The sequence below is a fragment of the Dendronephthya gigantea genome, unplaced genomic scaffold (genome assembly GCF_004324835.1).
Source record: "Dendronephthya gigantea isolate DGI-Jeju-01 unplaced genomic scaffold, DenGig_1.0 000080F, whole genome shotgun sequence".
In the NCBI taxonomy this organism is placed as follows: Eukaryota; Metazoa; Cnidaria; class Anthozoa; order Malacalcyonacea; family Nephtheidae; genus Dendronephthya; species Dendronephthya gigantea.
The window spans coordinates 730354-747485 of NW_021163090.1; the positions used below are offsets into that span (position 1 = coordinate 730354).

Sequence of the window (17132 nt, forward strand, 5' to 3'; positions counted from 1 at the left end):
AAATGGAAATTAATCCGACCGGACAAAATTCCCCATACCGGGTACAACACATTCATTTACACGTGGATTTAAAGGGTTTAAATCTATCCAAGGGGTTACACAAATTATCTGCCAGAAACCTTTGATGTCATTTCTTAAATCCTTAGTTTTGAATTTCTTAGTTCTCAATCTATTGAACAAAGTTAAAATATCATTATCTGTACATTATTAATTACACTTCAGGTTCACCATACATTTCTTCCATAATTCTACCAAAAAATATAATACCTCTTATATACACAATATCTCTATATATATTCTTATCATTGCCATTTCAGAATGGCATTAGGTTTGTTAGCTTTCACTCAGTATTCTTGGGAAGCAAAGCCAGTATTAAAACGTATCTTGATAAAATACAAGAGTGATATGTACATGAACTAACTTCTGGTTGCCTCCCAGTCAATTACATAGTGAAAGCCTATCTTTTGTCATTTGATATAATTTATTCACAATTCAATCAAATATTTGATTTGCCGGTCGTTGTGGAAATAGGAATAGCCTTCATTTCTGTCCTCATGCAGGCAAATTCACCCAAAACTGACGTTATGGCCAGACATACAATGTTCACAATCCACCACGTCCAGCTGCCAGGGATATGGTGCAAATAAAAAGTACAGAAAACCAGATGAACTATCGTCGCTGTTGCAGCAAAGTCGAGACACTGCAAATGAATTCAACAAGTGTAATTAGTCAGGATTACTCACAATAGTTCTTCCTGACTGAAGATTCAATTTTCGAATTGATTATCAATGTGAACTAAAGCGCAAGGACTAACCTGTTTAGCTCTTCCAACAATATACCAAAGTCCTATAGAACTAAAAGAAATTTAACACTTAGTAAAATAAATTGTTATGTTGTTTTGTTTGTTGTTGTACAATTCATTAGAAAAACTCACAGCTGTCTTGAGTAAACACCCTCAGGGGAATAACCAATGGGGCAGTGGGGAATGACACACTCTCAATGCTGAAAAGTGGGTAAAGTTTGTTTGAAATCCAGATGAAGACAAAATGAATGCAGAGTAAAAAGTCTTGTCTGAGTATAAAAGTTTCCCCAATAGTATATCTTTATATATTCTTGTTTTGCCACCTAGTATCAAGTATCACACCTGTCTGGCATGCCATATCGTTTGACAGGGTTGGGATAAATTATTGAAAAATATATTATTAATGTATGAAATTAAAAATTTTTTAAAATACTAACCTAAATACGGAATTAAGGATAAACGCTATGGCACCAAGACGCCCACTTGTAGTAGAATAATCTACAGCCTAAAAGCAAACAAGAAGAAGCCACTTCATATCAATACATTCACAATTAAACGCTATTAAATATGCTGACACATTGATTTACGACTTGACAAAATCATCTTTGTATAGTTCACGTTTCTCACCTTATCAGAAAAGATTTGATGTAAAGAATGAACCGATCCCATCCAAAAATCAAAGATTAATATCCACACTCCAAGTCCAACATAATACGTACACTGTATCGCTATGATTTGGCTAACTATCAACACAGGATCCCATAAATTTGAACGAAACTGTGCGGCCATCTTGAATTCTTGTTGTTGTACCCGACTCGTATTTCTCGGTTGCTTTGCGCCCGTCAACCGCAGAAAGTACCCGTTAAATTTGACCCCTACTCAATCAGCCAATCAGAAGTCGTTAAATTTTGACCTATTTTAATAATAACTTGATTTTCATCTTAGATATCTGGTAAATTATCACATTTTAAATAATAACTTTTATACTTTATACTATTACTAGATATTATCATATTGTCATTTTGGCGACTGCAATTATTCAATGTCTATCTTCCCTATATATATTATTTCATTTTTTGCCTTTCTAAGGCCTTCCTCTATTGTTCATACCAGCTGCAAAAGTTAAATATTCTTGTAACGTAATATCCTTGCTGTTAAGACGTAAATAATCCTATTGCAATGCAATAAATATAGAAAATTTAGTACTAAATAGTAAATATCATTGGTAAATACGAATAATATAAAATATATATGAAGCTTTGCTTTGTAAAGAGAGTTTGTAGATCAGTAGGTGTCTCCCAAGGACTTCTCCCGTTCTACGGGGGTTTTTCAAATCAACCACATTTACAAATCATTGTCGTCTAAGTTTCCGTTGCTTATCCAGTCCTTCTAACCTTTATATCAAGTGGCGTAGGCTGATCACCTAGTTTTTTCAGTGGTATTTTTTGGTTTTATTGTGGTAGTGGTAAATTCTTCATTCTTAATGTTTCCACCATGATATCATGTTCAACCTGGAAAAAAACAATGTACTGAACCAAATATGTCTAAATACATCTTGGAAGAAGATCATTTAGAACTGATAGAGCTATCATAAAGTAGAATTTGTTAAATACACATCTCCCATAGTAGCAGTGCATCAATAAGAGACAATCTTTACTGGACCTCCACTCCAGGAAGAACCAGTGATTTAAGAATGTGAGAGAACTATCCCGCGATACAGACAATTCGAGGTAAAACAGAAATATATTTTGGGAGAAATGATTTTGAATTTGTAAAGTTTTTGAATTGATAGAGCTATCTCGAATATATATTGGACTATATCTGAAAGATGGTGACATTCATTTTGGTTGAAATGTGGGCGTTTGTGCCCACTATGGACGAGAGTGAAGTGGGAAGAATACTGTGCGAATAAGCGCGTTTCATCATAGCGACAGCCTCATCAGATATTTTTTGTCTTAAAAAGACATAAATGCCCCATTACCTGCGCTAAGACCTCATCAAATTCCACATGTCCAACACCAGATAAAGTTTGGAGGTCAATCAGTCCATAAAACGTAACGCAGACTCCGTTAAATATCAGCGGGCATTTTATGTATACCTAAATCCAAATAATACAGGATTCATATATTGTGTAGTATATGTGTAGCTTATACACTAGTTGTCCTTTCATTCATTGTCCAAATATTGGGGACTTGAACCTCTGCAATGCAAGTACTCGACTCTGCATCATAGGTTTATTATAATGCTCGTAAACTTGCAAACGCTCTTTGCAAGAATACCTGAGACATGCAATATAGTGAAGACTCATATCAGAAAACATATTTCCCCAGAGGCAAATTCCTGACAGTGTAAGGGCTTTATAGGTGACAACCCAACAAATCACCACTCGCAGAGTTCAAAGTTTAAGGTTTTGAAAAGCAACCATAATTGAATCAGCTGTAAATCATTTTCACAACCGAAGGGACAAAATGATAAGCTCTGCATGATGAAAGAAATCGCGCTTTTTCATTTAGCTCCGGCCATTTTACTCAAAGCCTTTTTACATAACATTCCTGTTACAAGTTATCTATATGAATTATCAGTATATGCCTTCTGGGATTCGAGGTATGGCTTCACTGAGAATCGGATAAGCATCGACAATATAATCCAAATATGTTTACAACCACCAAATACATTCTTTGTGATGATTCCCGGTGCAATATCATGCTGTGAGGGGAGTAAACAACAATACTACATCCTCTTTTGTTTTTTGTGGTTTACCACGTTCAGGCGACGGGTCATTTTTTTTTAAATTAATTTAGAAAAGAACTCGCCAGGTCTTCCGGCTTGGTTAACCAGAATTGACGTAATTCCTGTATTAGAATTTGAAGATTTTTTAAGTAATTCCGGTGTAAAAATTCGACGATTTTCCTTTTGTTTCATTTGACGAGTCCTTTTCAAATAAAGTTAGAAACTAATGCTAATCCTAATGGAATTTGTGTATATTTATAGTTCAGGATTAAAGCCTGTCGAAAATAGACGTTTTCAAGATCATTTCGTTGATAATCAATGAAACAATATAAAGTTTTTTTAATTAAAAATTATGAGAGAATTAATCTACCAGCAATTTAGCATGCAGCTGTTATAACGTGTTAACAATTAAGATGCATGTATTGTAATTTCATCTTAAAACTTAAAACTTGGTATAAGGTATACTTGTAAGCATTCTTTGCAAAGGTAAAGTTTTCATATGAGTAGTTGTGGTACAGTCATGACTCATGGACTAACAAAAGCCATATTTTTACTTATCAGACGGATACATACTTTTCCCATTTCACGACTGAAATCAACAAATTCAGACGAGGTATATCGACTCCCAGCAACTTTTGGAAAGGACAGGTTCAAATGCACGCCATTGCTAACAAATCCCTGACGGAAGAACAACATAAGCTTCACATTTCATTTTGATCTCATGAGACATGAATTGGCAAAGTTTATAGGATGAAAGATCTAGACTATACACGACACGGTTTTGCAATCAAATAAAACAAAGAAAGCTTTCATATTGAAAAAATATATATTTAGTGACTGAAGAGATGTCGCTCTTTCAGTGAACTTCAACAAAAATTACAAAACAACGTGCATTATTAATAGTTGAAGTTTAAAGTTAATCGGATAAGCTTAAATAGCAGAATTCTAAACGCTTATAACACGATTAGTCTAACACTTTGACATTGCCCATTAACTATTTAAGAATATGTCATTGACATCAGTATACTAACTTACCAGTTTACAACAGCCTTCGTGACATTCTGTGCGAAATCTCAGTTGTCTTTCCTCCCAATTGGATTCAAAATGATCAATGTACCTGATCTTTAATGAATTGGACTGAATTAACATAATTGGAATTTTACTCTTTTTAATTGAGATCGCAAATTGACTTTACGGAACCCTCAAATCCATCCTTTCCGGCTCCTTAGACTTATCATGAGACAGTTTGTCATAATGCACTATACAATTCATATGACTCTATACAGTGTTTCAAATGAAATACCATAATAATTTAAAGCTTAAAGGTACTGGAATGTATACGGCGTTGTCCTTGTTTTAATGGAAGACGAAATCAAAATACAACGCGCTGAATGTATAAAAATTTAAGTCTGTTTGTCTTCCTAGAAGTACTTTGACTATATGTTAACTGAATAACAATTGTAAATAGAAAATATTTAGTCAGTAGCTTAGCATGCACGCTGGTTATTGAATAAACAGCTATATATATGTCCTTTCAATGTGCGGTATCATTTCTCCTAGCTCGGATCTCGTGGAAAGGCATTAACCACAGACACTGCAAATTACCATTATTGATGAAAATCTATTCTATAGCTATAGCGAAAGTTCAGTTGTCTCTATAATATATGGATAAGTTTGCACTTTGGGACAACATTAAGGATAAATATAGTCTATATATAAGCGAGACAAAAATATACTTCTAGAAATCTCTATTTGTTTATAATTTCTATAATTATAACACTGATTCTCAGTTTTCTGAAGCTGTGTTTGCCGGATTATGGACTGACCCCGGCGTAGAAATCAAAACGACACACGAAGAATTGTCAAGACACATTTGAAATTGAAATGATCAAACGAACGAATTATATAATCATTCAAATATACTGTATACTATATACTATATGTATATATACATATATATATATATTAAAATCAGATGATACAAACCTCACAATCCTCCTGTAATTGCCTTAGCACGGGGTCTGTTTCAAATTTAGCTCGCTGATTCTCGACAACACGGGGCATTCTTGCAAACGAAAAATCCCGAGGTAACTATTTTTGATGATTCGTGCTATTTCTGGTGGTAACAAAAGGTCTTCGTGATATAATCTGGTCTCGTCCGAGCGTGACTTTGTATTTTAGGCGTTCGGCATTTTGTAAAACCAAGTGGGTTCATATTTAGGTGAGCAGGGGCGAGATGGCTAAATATATTACACAAGATATATTATACTCACGCGAGATACAAAGGTTCATAGTTCTGTCCACTTGGAACTCGTATCGTAATAGCAAACAAGCATAATGACCTAAGACGTGGTATATTCAAACTGCCAACGACATATGATGAACTATAAGATTAACTAGCAGCATCCTATAGTTGTGGTTAACCGCATCAAAATTTTTGCATTCTTGATCTTGGCTTGATATAAGTGCATCATGCATGCATGCTGCTGGATCTGTCTATCGCGGAAATTTGAATAAAAAATAGCCACAGATATATACATAGATTTTAATAGCTATTAGATGTGGTTGATGAAGTAGGTAGCACTATAACAAATATTGTAGATTGTGATGAATCGCAATGAAACTCCCCCTCAATCAAGCAGTAGCGGAGGATGAGCCTATATTTTTACTATATCCTTCAGCCTACTTCTCGAATGTTTTAAAGCTTAAGTATTATTCACCTGTTTTTTCTCCCATACACCGGCATCATGTCATTTTATCACAACGTATTCTGTGTCTCCTTCGTCGTAAAATCTAGGTTCCAGCCCCCGTCGCACTGTCTCTTCGACTTCAAACAGGCTCGCTGTTACACCCAGTATGCTTCACCGTCAGTAATCAAAGTAGTTTGTATATATCAAAGTTTTGTCCAACTTTTACGCGCTTAAACAGCGAGGTTTTAAACAAACATGCATATAAAATCAATGATAAACATGTTTGTCGCTCAAAATATGCATCAAAGTTAAGTTCAATATGATTATAACTTTGAATGGTCAGACCTGATTCAGTGATACACTGCGTAAATGTTCATCGTATACCAGAAATGATTGTCTTCACAGACAAACTTGATTTGTAAGGGAAGTCTACTGATCGTGTGACTATAGCGAATTCGGTACGGTGCATGTCAACCGCCAACCGGACCTGATACACGTCATAAAAGACATGTTTCCATGGTACACAAGGAATAATAATTATACGTGAACCATCGACCATTGAAAGAACTCGTCACAGAAGACTAGCTTCATTTTTTATCGAACTCACTTCTTTAAAACGAGATTTTTTACTCGAGATATTTACTTTCATTGGTTATAGATATTAGACTTCTTTAATTCATTCTGGGAATTCTTCCTCGGTAAGGATTTGCCGTTGTCACAATTTAAAAACGAACGAAATGAATGTCTATCATGTATGTATATTTTCATCAGTTATATTTTTTGAAACGAGAAGTGTCATTACACTACCACATTTCCTCGTATTATTTCAATAAACAGGGTAATTGTTACACAAGACTAAAAGTACTTTTTGTCTCTGAGGTCGCGTGATGGGGAGTGAATCAAATTGAGATATATTCATAAGACATATACTTCAGTAACTTTAGCGATATTTGACCATTTACTAACTTGTAAACGCCAACAGAACAAGGCAAATAGAACCACACGAAGGACATAATCGTGTTAGATAGAGTACTACAGGTGACTTTGCATGCTTTTATCCATGCCCATCGCGTGTACAGGAAATGCATTATAAGGTGATGCCTACGCACTTATACACGCTATGATGCAGGCTCTGCAGAAAATCCCATTGATGTTTAACCGTAAGTACCACTTTCTCTTTGACGAGGTCAAAGTGAGTGGCACTTGTATACTTTTGACGTGTGGGATTTGTGGGAGAGTGTATGTAGGCTTGTGAGAGCCATCGTTACCGAGCTTCGAGAAACGACGAACGATCGTTCTCGTGAGATCTCGTAAATTCTTCGTGCACGTCACTAAGGACCAGCGATGACGATGCAACCAATAGGAATACAGCAGGAACAACGCTCGCAGTTTCAAACGCACTTTAGACATTACGTGGGATACCCTGATTATGTACAGTGAGTTTATGTATGCAAGGTTTGCTAGTATGTTTACATTATCAACCTGCTCCGACTGCAGAGTGTTTTGACTTGTGATGCAGCGTCCCAAACTGGCTATGCTTGAATCTCGAAGCATCAGGAATTGCTTGCCGTCGGAACTTCCAACGGTGCCGTGAAAATGCCCCGAGTTGTTGCAAACCAAAGCGAGAGGTTTCAGAACGATGATATCTTTCAGAAACTCTCGCGAGAGACTGAGGTAAGTTGCTGAAGACGTGTTTATATATTAGTTAACATGCAAAGATGTTATACTGTATTTATCCCCATATCTTTGATAATATAATCAAAGAAACTGATTGTTTCATTTACTATAAATATACTGTGACTGTCCTCATATAAACTGTGCAGTTCGTTTTAGGAACTAGAAGTCAAACACTACACTAATTAACTTATTTAATGTACATTATAATTGTACATTGTTCCAAATTGAAAAATTGTACGCAAAGTCTTTGGATCCGGGGATATGTAGCGTCGGGTTCGATATCTTGTTATTATTAAATAAAAAATTCTTCAGACCTTACACGATTTTACATCGCTCTTTAACACGAAAGAAACTCCTGGCTATAAGTTGTTTTGTCTTGTTTGAATGCATGGCTGCCATCTGCCTACCCAGGATGTCTCTGGCGAAATGAATGTGAAAAAACAGGAAATTTATATATGCATAAATGTGAAGACGTGGACACTGAATGCATGCCAGCCACCGAGCGACCCTCAAGCAGGTTCCTTTATCATGGCTACAATCCCTGTTAAAGTGTGAGCAAAGTTGTCGTACAAATCGCTTTTCTAACCATGTGAACTTGTATCTGCCTGGCTAGAAAATATTGAATGGAATAGAAAAAGAAGAAAATTAATGTTTTTGAACTTGAAATGTTTGCTGTTATCGACAACCTTGTCCTTGTCGGAACGTACAGCAGGCTACAACCACTTGACTCTTTGCTGCGATATTGGATATTTTTAAGCATTGTTAAGAATGTTTACTTGAACGAGAGAAAAACGACAAAGTAAGGCCGGATGCCTTCCCAACGATTCCTCTGGGAATTCGTTTACAGACATGCGAAAAAACAATTCAGCATGGCCAAGTTCACTTCACTGAAGTGATTGAAGAATATTAAAATACCTGCCTATTATTTGCATCCCCTTTTTTGTAGTCGTGTTAAGAAGGTAGGAAATGTTAAAAAACTACCTTCCCATTGCATGCTACACTTCCCATAAACTATTGTTTATCGATGCAGTAGTTCATCGTAAATCCCAGTGGCAACAAGCTGGGACACTCTTACAAACGGCACATTTTGATCAGACGTCTTGCCGGATGTAAACTCAGAGAAGTCAGTCTGATGATATTGTCACTGCTGACCTTGTGTATGTGTTGTTGACTCTAGATTTAAGCCATCAGAGAAATAACTTAGATAATTTAATATGATTTCAAGGCTGCTTCTCCTTCATTTTCCAAAGGCCAGGTTGCAAGATTTATACTATTATGGCCCATGCATGCGAGCAAAGAAGCCGACCCAGACATTCGTTTACAAACACTTGTCATCCGTTTGCTGAACTCCTTACAAATATAGTCATCTCCAAAAACCGAGTCTAGACTATCATCATGACACATATAAATCTGAAATTGCACAGAATCATAATTATTTAGTAGAAGACTCAAATCTTGACAAATAAACAGATCTGCAGAACAACGAGGAATAATTTGCGACGTTGCCATAAAAATGAACTTTCTAATTGATAATCCTGTCTTAAAACAGTTTTTCAACAACGAACACTCAATTTTTTCCCAAGTATATTCAAGCGTTAATACACCCTAATATTCAGAATAGTTGGGTATTTCTAGTTAAATACATACAATACTGGTCAAGTGAAGTGTTTATGATCTTTTCAAGAGGTACACCCTACAATTCTCCTTGGCTTAATTCACTCTAACTTGCACAATAATGACAGTAGAATTAAATAAACGTTTCAAGTATTCTTAAAACAGTTTAGTTTAGAAAAACACTCAATTAACGTTGCATTTGTTTAGATAAAATACGTGGGTTACAGAGATAGACCATTAGAAGAGCGTCAGCTTCGCTTTCAAACAGAATGTAGGGAAGGAAACACTTCCATTGTGAGTATTCTCCTTTGGAAATTTGTGGTATGACAAACAAAATAATTCACTTCAACTTTTTGATTACGTTTTAACGTATTCTACAATAAAAATTAATGGGAGATTTTGAAGAATGTGTTGTACATAGATACAACTATTGAATTCAGCAGCTGCAAAGAAATGACAGACCTAACCAAACAAGTAAAATATGGTAAATGCATTGAATACATGCATCAAAAAAGGGTGTCATCCTTTTGAGTAAGTCACTGATAGATCCAGTATATAAGGTCCTACCTAAGTTTAGTTATCTAGCATACATGCAATCTTATACAACATGACTCAGGGAGGAACTATGCAAAAATACAAGATCCAACAAGACCATTATAGGTTTATTGATATCTTTTTCAATGGTAATAATTTTATGCTTTATTCAAAGGCGTTCACAGCGACTGGAGTTAATATCGAACTTGTCTTCCCAAAGCAAAGCGACACACAGACTATTCCACCGGAGAATGTTGATTTTTATAGAGAAAAAGACAAAGTACAATTCTTCTTCTTTCTTAAGTAACTAGAATGATGTGATAACAATCATTTAAGATTTATATATATTAAGACTTGAAGCAACGAATGGTGTACATTCCCATTTGTTTCAAAAGGTATACCAATTCATAGATTTTATTCTCTAGGTCTTTCTACGAAGTCCTTTCATAATGAATGGTGTATGTGTGATATTTGTTGGGTGGTTAAACATAATCAAGTTAGATGGTGTTGGTTATATAATCTTTGATGAGGAAAGAGCAAAGGTTTGTTTTCATATAGCTATAGTGCACTCTATATAGCCTTGCCTCTTATACTGACAGACATGTTCTCTTGACAAGCTATATTTGCCCGTGTGTACATGTGAGAGAACTGACAAGTTATCCTTAACAAGGAACCTGAATTGTTCAGAAAATGTCATCCCCTTTAACAAGGAGATTTTCTTATGTGTTCGAGCAACAAGTGAATGAAGTTATCAAAGACAGTAAAGCTGCTTGTATAAGAGAGAAACCTCATAAACTTTGTTAAATTTTGACGACTGCGTTCAAGCAAATGATGAACGTCAGAAATAAACTTGTCAAGGAAGAATTTTCCACTGTCAAACCAGCAAGTGAACTAGTCACAAATGCTTAGTCAAGGAACACTGGCCTGCCTGTACAGACTGTTGATTTTCGTCATCATCAGCTAGGATTTGCAGGACAAAAAACTTTCTAACGACTGCATTAAGGCAAGGGAATGCCATTAGAGTTCATTTGGGGAGTGAATAATGATTGAGGAGCGAGTGCGCGAAGTTGCAGCGGAGAACTGGTTACTGGACAAGATTTACAATGCATCACGGGGCTGGTTTCGGCCCATGATGCATTGCCAAGATCATCATTACCAGCCTCTTTTGCAACTTCAGATTAATCTGTTTCATAATCACAAACAGAAATTATCGTTGAGTTAAAGAAAGTTTTCATTACGATAGGTTGAAGACGAAATAATGAGAGAGACTTTGAGAAAAGCGAATATCAAACTGGAAGAATTTCAAGAAAAAATACGAAGCGAAACCTCTGAAGTAAGCTTCACACAGGCTGTAAGACCTTTTCTGCGCAAAGTCTAGCCATCAACACCAGATCATTGACGCCACAGAAAAGTAAAATAACATAATATACGAGTTAATTCTTTGTGACTGTGTAGCAAGTTTTAGCCCGAAGGAGGTTGAGGGTCGCCCAAGGAAAAGATGGATTAAGAGATTAAGTCTTTCATAGTCTATATAGGATCAAATTCACTTCACCACCAGCAGTTCAAAAGGTTTCACACAAATTGGTACAAAGCAGAATAGATAAGTCTAATACGGGTAGAAGTCCTCTGCAGGAATATGGAGAAAGAGAAAGAACCTAATAAATACATCTTTTGTCTTTTGCATAGGTTCAGAACACTCGTATGTAGCGATGACAAGCCCTCAGCAGCTGTGAATCACGCATATTATACAACACTTGTAATTTTTGAAATGATTTTAACGAATACAAACAGGCAAATAAACTGGGTCAGCACACCAAAAACAAGCCATCATCTTGACGTACATATAACACAAGAATTGGAAATGAGTCATAATACAATAATGCATGATTGCTGAAATTTTGTAAAAATATTCCCTTGTAAATATCGAAAGCATTTATATTATATTATATTAATTAAATTATTTTAAACTATGATATCGATTTCATCATCCTATAAGCTACGTGCATGAAAACTTATGTAAACACTTTTCAATATGGATGATTAAAAAATGTCTATTCCTCGTAAAGGTATAGCTATGACATGCATCATTTGAAAGATTATATAGGCCTGTTTTCCATATGTCGTTTACGTTCATCCTCGTATGATTCATTAGTCGTAATTTGGTTGTATAGCTAGCTCTTTTTTCATCGGTTCGCGTTTGGCAAAAAAAATACAACATGTGAACATGCCTTAACTCAAATACTTCCACGTACGTCCATCACCAAAATAATAAATAATCATAAAACGTCTTTCTTCAACTCGTATTATACATAAAAAGAGTTGACAATCTAGCTTATCCCCATCAGGAAACGCAGTATGAATTACGGAAATGTTCATTATTAAAAAATAAAAAAAAACGAGTTCTTCGGTAATTTAGTCTTCGATGTGGTAAACTTGCATCGAAGAAATCATCGCAGGTTTAACTTCTAAGACATTGAATTTGACACAAAGACTATTGCCCGTGTCCTGAAAGCTTATTCACTCTCACGGAGTGTAGGAATTCCATTGGAATTCATTTTCCATGAATTAAGCATTCTGAATAATCAGTAACAAAGCATTTGAGATGAACCAGGCTGGTCATGACATTTTGACATTTGAAATAGTTTTCGGAGTGAACGCATGTGATATCTCACTCATTACGCGACTTCTTTTCAACGAGACCATCTTATATGTTCTTGTTGTTGACGAACACTTAAATTTATGAAATCGGCTTTGAAGTGAGGTTTTAGTGTAAAACCAAACTTCATTTCAGGGAACTTTGAAGTTTACCGAAGTTCAAGTCTTCGTCACAAGTAGCGTGTTTACAACTCTTTAATGTACATTCCTGTGGCATTTGTTCATTATTTTGCTGTGACAGGAAGCCAGAGCGATCCGTTTCCAAGAAACTCAACAAATGACTGTATATCTGCAACCTGAGAATAACTTGCAGTGTGTCGTTTTATTCAGTCCTGTATCGTGGTCATGCCTAATAACTCTTAATTTCTCCCAGAAATTTCACAAGAATTATTCTTGTAATCAACTGCATTTTTAGAAGAGTTTATCTTTCATCCGTAAAGGATAGATGCTAAACGATGACCCTCATAGTCAGGTCGAAATTTCAAGAGGTTTTTCGTCTATTTTAGACAATCGCATGCATGCCACGATGTCATGCAAAGTTATTTTCATTAACATCATTCAGAAACTACCAGATTTTTGTAAATTAATATTAAAAAGATATACTTAAAACAGTATTAGAAACTGTTGTTTCTCAGAAACAAATTATGCATTTAGTTTGTGAAAGAGATGGGTCACAATTTGTACGTATCGTCCTTGACGCACAGCATTTTATCCATGCACTACCCAGCATTTTACCAAACAACACGGGTGAAGGAAGGAAGCCATATGCATCGCCTCTTAAAGTCGCGCGCGAAACATTTACATAACACGCGGTAAAAAAATGAAAGATTTGGTTAACCGCTTCTTGCAAGTAGTAAATTAGCCTGTCAATAATGCTCATCCACATATGACACATTGTTGTCAACTGCATAGGTTATGCAATGCGATTTAAACTAAAACGCGTGAGAGATAAGCGTGCATATTGCATGGAAACCATCATTCTTTACAGTGAAGTTAAAAAAAACTAATTGATTTATTAAGATACTTCCCGAAAAAATACATCCTTCTAATAAGTGCATGTAACAAAATATTCGTATTGTGATAAAAGCACTCCTCAAATTTTATCTTGGATCAATCCACCATATGGAGATACGAGTTAATTAACTTGACCTAAATGAGAGCGGTCTTTGTTAATCTTGAGAAATGAGACAGTGCAGTAGGCCAATAAATGAGACAGTGCAGTAGGCCAATAATCTTTTCATCTTTCAGTTGTCAAGAGACGCTATCCTTAACGTATACGACTATAATACAATCTCCATTTTCCACTACATATTTCTGGGAAAATGGATTTTTCACGGGAGGTACAACTGATATACTTTAAACACTATATCTGTTATTTGTCACTCTACGACAATCATAAATGCAACTGCTGCGAGGTGGAACCTCAGAAGGTGAAAAATATAGGCCATCGAAAGCCTTGATGGCAGATGCTGCCTCAAGACTTCCGTATTTTCGTTTCAACGTTTCTCGTAAAAACTCGTCTTCAATCTAAAAGATAAAGAATTCGTGTCTTAAGATTGTCTGCATTTCTTTATGACGCATTGCTATTGACGTGATAATATTATTGCCGACTGAAAAAAAATGCATCATTACGTATTTGTCAATCCCGTCGTTGCATACGAAACTTTGAGAGCAACTTGAAACGGATAGGAAATTCATACTATAAAACCAGGGACCGGTTGTATCAAGCCCGTTTAGCTCAAACGGTGGATAAGTTCAAAATAGAAAGCAAGTCTCAGTATCGTTTTATTCAAGAAGCGAACTAAATGTTTTTAACCTTAATACAAAGACACTGTTTACAACTACATATTCAGTGCATAATACTCAAGTTAACTCATTCAAGAGAGGTGTAACCGTCTCCAGGCGGGCAGTTAAGACTTTAGAGATACCACAGTTTTTATGTCGTAGTCGAAGTCACTGGTGACTACAGTATGTAAATCTGATTCGTCGCTGTAAAAAAGTTGAAAACAATAATTTTTTAACCAGCTCAGAAATTCAACGCTCGTTTGATCCTCCTTAATTAACGCGGTGGCTCTTGCATGGAGACACATAAAAGAATAATCTGTCCATATAATCCAGTGCATATTCAGATCAGCAGTAATGGTGAGAAGACGATGCTCGCGGCGAGACAGCTCAAAAGCCTCAAAGCTTCAAATGGTTTATGACGTGCATATACAAGATTTAAGAACTTTTGTATAAGGTGGAGACAAATACTGTCCACAGCCTGTTGCTGCTTGTAACTTTATTCTAAATCTCTTGAAATCTCCCTTGTCTATATTCTATATATACAACCATAAAGATTACCTGTGCGGATTTTTCGTCAAACTCCAAACATCCAAAGCCGCGCAATGCTTCCACGTCCAACCAGCCGTAAAATTTCACACACACGCCATTGAAAATGAGCGGCGCCAACAGAAATACCTGCGGAGGGAAGAAGTGTCGGTCAGATTTAGGAAAAACGCGATTATACACAAGATTACCACTGATATATTCAATGGAATAACTAGATAGAATATCTCCAATTTTGAAGGTACAGAAGTCTTGTTTACATCATCGTGATTTGCAGTTAGGGGATACTCTGAATGCTTGAGATTACATTCATTACGGATTACTCCGTGGCGGTGTATGTATACGTATATAAACCATAAAAATAAAACATTCAACCATCTAGTGTTGCAAAATAAAAGTATATTTCAATGCACTATAGGAATCTGCATGCAAACATCTACTAGTACAAGTATTCGAAGATGGAATTGTGAGGTAGAGAGTCTAGAGAGACTTCCTTATTGAAAATAAAATAGAAAACATTGATATGACAAACTCGATAAGTCTCTGACTGTACCTTTCCTGGCTCACGGATGAAGTCAACGTACTCTGCAGTGGTATACTGCGAGTCTGGAGCTTTCGGAAAACACAAGGGTAAGTTTACACCATTGCGTAGAAATCCCTAAACGATTGATGGAAATAAAAAGTGTACACAATACAAAATTAAGGATATGTGTGAAGTATGCACTAGAGTGAGAACAGAAAAAAAACCATATGGCGAAACCAAGTGTGGTTCAAGAGAATATAGTCTAACCATGCATGCATTGCTATGAAAAAAATTCCTGATAAATATTGTCTTGAAACGTCGACTATTAGTTTCATTGAGAATGCGCTTTGTAGTAAAGTTTAATCTGGGAAGCTTCTCCTTTAGTTTACAGAAGAAGACACGGTGTATATGATTTTCATAAACAATACTTGGAAATACGAGTAATGTGATTTGAACCTTTGCTCGGCCTCGAAGTTTCGGCAGATCTAGGAATGTAGATCATGTGCTAGGTGTTAGATACCAAGGAAGGTTACCACGGAAGGTGACAGGAACATTGATAGCGGCTCAGAAGACGAATTATAATTACTGAGTGAGGCAATGAAATACACGTACTATTTTAGTGTTTCCTTCGTAGCAATCTGTACAAAAACGTATTCGTCTTTCTTCCTGAGAGCAATTACAGTAACCAGTGTACCTAATCTACAATAGGAATGTAAAATTACAGTTGACAAAGGATGAAAATAAACCGTAGTACAATTGATGGAAGTTTAGCTGTAAAAGGTGTTATACTAAAGTAATGCAAGGTTGTGGTAAACCACATCTTATAATCTAATAATTCATTTTCACACAAACCGTCAAGATCAGATGAAAATACATTACAAAAACATGGGACTTATAGTGAAACGGTGAAGCATGCAGAACTGCCAAAACTCAATATATCACGAAAGCGAGGCGACCAGAGTAGATGAACAGTTTCAAAGATGTATAATCTTTTTGACCTGCAATGTTTATATTGTTATTTTAACCAATTATCGAGGGCTAATACCTAAAAGACAAATTAACGTTTCTGTATCAATTGAATAAACATGCTTAAACGTAAAAAAAACAAATACAAACCTCTGACTGGGCCCGCAATTGTTTAAACAGAGGATCTGTGTTGTACTTCCCCAGCTGATTTTCGACCACACGAGGCATGTTTTATACACGGGCTTTGCGAGTCGTACCGTAGACCGTAGATGCTTTGACTGTTGTTAAATCACTGAGAATCACTCGTGCTATGGTCGTTGGAGGTTCTAGGGACTCCCCAGGTTGGGTGATGATATGAACGCATTGAAATTGTCAAACAGGTTCAGACGTAAACACATACAGAAACTAAACGCGAGAGCCTTGCACTAATATGTACTTCTACAACAAGTGCGTTTTATTCTCCGGAAAAACATTGGATCTCGTGCAGGAAACAACGTGGTTAACCACGGAATGTAAATTTATCAGAAAATCGACCGGCCGGTAAAGAGGGTTGTTGTGGTGTTTTGATGTAAGATGAGCAGAAAAAAAATCAGTCGTTTTAATAATTTGATTT

General features: G+C 36.0%; 4 protein-coding genes across 8 annotated transcripts; 1 reads left to right on the forward strand and 3 right to left on the reverse strand.

Moving 5' to 3' along the window:
• Positions 1-3: 3 nt before the first annotated feature.
• LOC114532749 (protein SYS1 homolog) lies at positions 4-1592 on the reverse strand. The gene is made up of 4 exons (XM_028554328.1): positions 1430-1592; positions 1240-1307; positions 815-854; positions 4-700 (listed from the first exon to the last, which is right to left on the reverse strand). Exons 1-4 carry the CDS (start codon positions 1589-1591, stop codon positions 497-499), a joined length of 474 nt encoding a protein of 157 aa, XP_028410129.1. The 5' UTR covers position 1592; the 3' UTR covers positions 4-496.
• Positions 1593-1723: 131 nt separating this feature from the next.
• Positions 1724-7381, reverse strand: LOC114532784 (core-binding factor subunit beta-like). Of its 3 annotated transcripts, none has more exons than XM_028554372.1 (6): positions 6253-7381; positions 5519-5597; positions 4568-4654; positions 4106-4210; positions 2784-2900; positions 1724-2313 (listed from the first exon to the last, which is right to left on the reverse strand). In XM_028554372.1, exons 1-6 carry the CDS (start codon positions 6279-6281, stop codon positions 2254-2256), a joined length of 477 nt encoding a protein of 158 aa, XP_028410173.1. In that variant the 5' UTR covers positions 6282-7381; the 3' UTR covers positions 1724-2253. The 3 variants fall into 3 exon arrangements, with proteins under 3 accessions (XP_028410173.1, XP_028410174.1, XP_028410175.1); XM_028554373.1 differs by having other exon boundaries at positions 5519-5772; XM_028554374.1 differs by having other exon boundaries at positions 5806-7381.
• A 206-nt stretch (positions 7382-7587) lies between these two features.
• LOC114532718 (core-binding factor subunit beta-like) lies at positions 7588-12063 on the forward strand. Of its 3 annotated transcripts, none has more exons than XM_028554285.1 (6): positions 7588-7896; positions 9721-9807; positions 10223-10327; positions 10473-10589; positions 11291-11458; positions 11734-12063. In XM_028554285.1, the coding sequence occupies exons 1-5, from the start codon at positions 7819-7821 to the stop codon at positions 11423-11425; spliced, it is 522 nt and encodes a 173-aa protein (XP_028410086.1). In that variant the 5' UTR covers positions 7588-7818; the 3' UTR covers positions 11426-11458; positions 11734-12063. The 3 variants fall into 3 exon arrangements, with proteins under 3 accessions (XP_028410086.1, XP_028410085.1, XP_028410088.1); XM_028554287.1 differs by having other exon boundaries at positions 7590-7896; positions 11291-11380; positions 11734-12062; XM_028554284.1 differs by having other exon boundaries at positions 7589-7896; positions 11291-12063.
• A 1668-nt stretch (positions 12064-13731) lies between these two features.
• On the reverse strand, positions 13732-17069 carry LOC114532717 (protein big brother-like). Its single transcript, XM_028554283.1, has 5 exons — positions 16670-17069; positions 16166-16252; positions 15584-15688; positions 15046-15162; positions 13732-14229 (listed from the first exon to the last, which is right to left on the reverse strand). The coding sequence occupies exons 1-5, from the start codon at positions 16745-16747 to the stop codon at positions 14059-14061; spliced, it is 558 nt and encodes a 185-aa protein (XP_028410084.1). The 5' UTR covers positions 16748-17069; the 3' UTR covers positions 13732-14058.
• Between the last annotated feature and the right edge of the window lie 63 nt (positions 17070-17132).

Coding starts and splice junctions, on each gene's coding strand:
- LOC114532717 (XM_028554283.1), bottom strand. CDS start 16,747: ATGCCTCGTGTGGTCGAAAATCAGCTGGGGAAGTACAACACAGATCCT. Junction 16,253..16,669: donor AATTGCGGGCCCAGTCAGAG/GTTTGTATTTGT, acceptor TTCCTATTGTAG/ATTAGGTACACTGGTTACTG. Junction 15,163..15,583: donor TCATCCGTGAGCCAGGAAAG/GTACAGTCAGAG, acceptor TTCCCTCCGCAG/GTATTTCTGTTGGCGCCGCT.
- LOC114532718 (XM_028554285.1), top strand. CDS start 7,819: ATGCCCCGAGTTGTTGCAAACCAAAGCGAGAGGTTTCAGAACGATGAT. Junction 7,897..9,720: donor AACTCTCGCGAGAGACTGAG/GTAAGTTGCTGA, acceptor GCATTTGTTTAG/ATAAAATACGTGGGTTACAG. Junction 9,808..10,222: donor GGGAAGGAAACACTTCCATT/GTGAGTATTCTC, acceptor CTTTATTCAAAG/GCGTTCACAGCGACTGGAGT.
- LOC114532784 (XM_028554372.1), bottom strand. CDS start 6,281: ATGATGCCGGTGTATGGGAGAAAAAACAG. Junction 4,655..5,518: donor AATTACAGGAGGATTGTGAG/GTTTGTATCATC, acceptor AATTCATTAAAG/ATCAGGTACATTGATCATTT. Junction 4,211..4,567: donor ACGAAGGCTGTTGTAAACTG/GTAAGTTAGTAT, acceptor TTCTTCCGTCAG/GGATTTGTTAGCAATGGCGT.
- LOC114532749 (XM_028554328.1), bottom strand. CDS start 1,591: ATGGCCGCACAGTTTCGTTCAAATTTATGGGATCCTGTGTTGATAGTT. Junction 1,308..1,429: donor ATCAAATCTTTTCTGATAAG/GTGAGAAACGTG, acceptor GTTTGCTTTTAG/GCTGTAGATTATTCTACTAC. Junction 855..1,239: donor ATCCTTAATTCCGTATTTAG/GTTAGTATTTTA, acceptor AATTTCTTTTAG/TTCTATAGGACTTTGGTATA.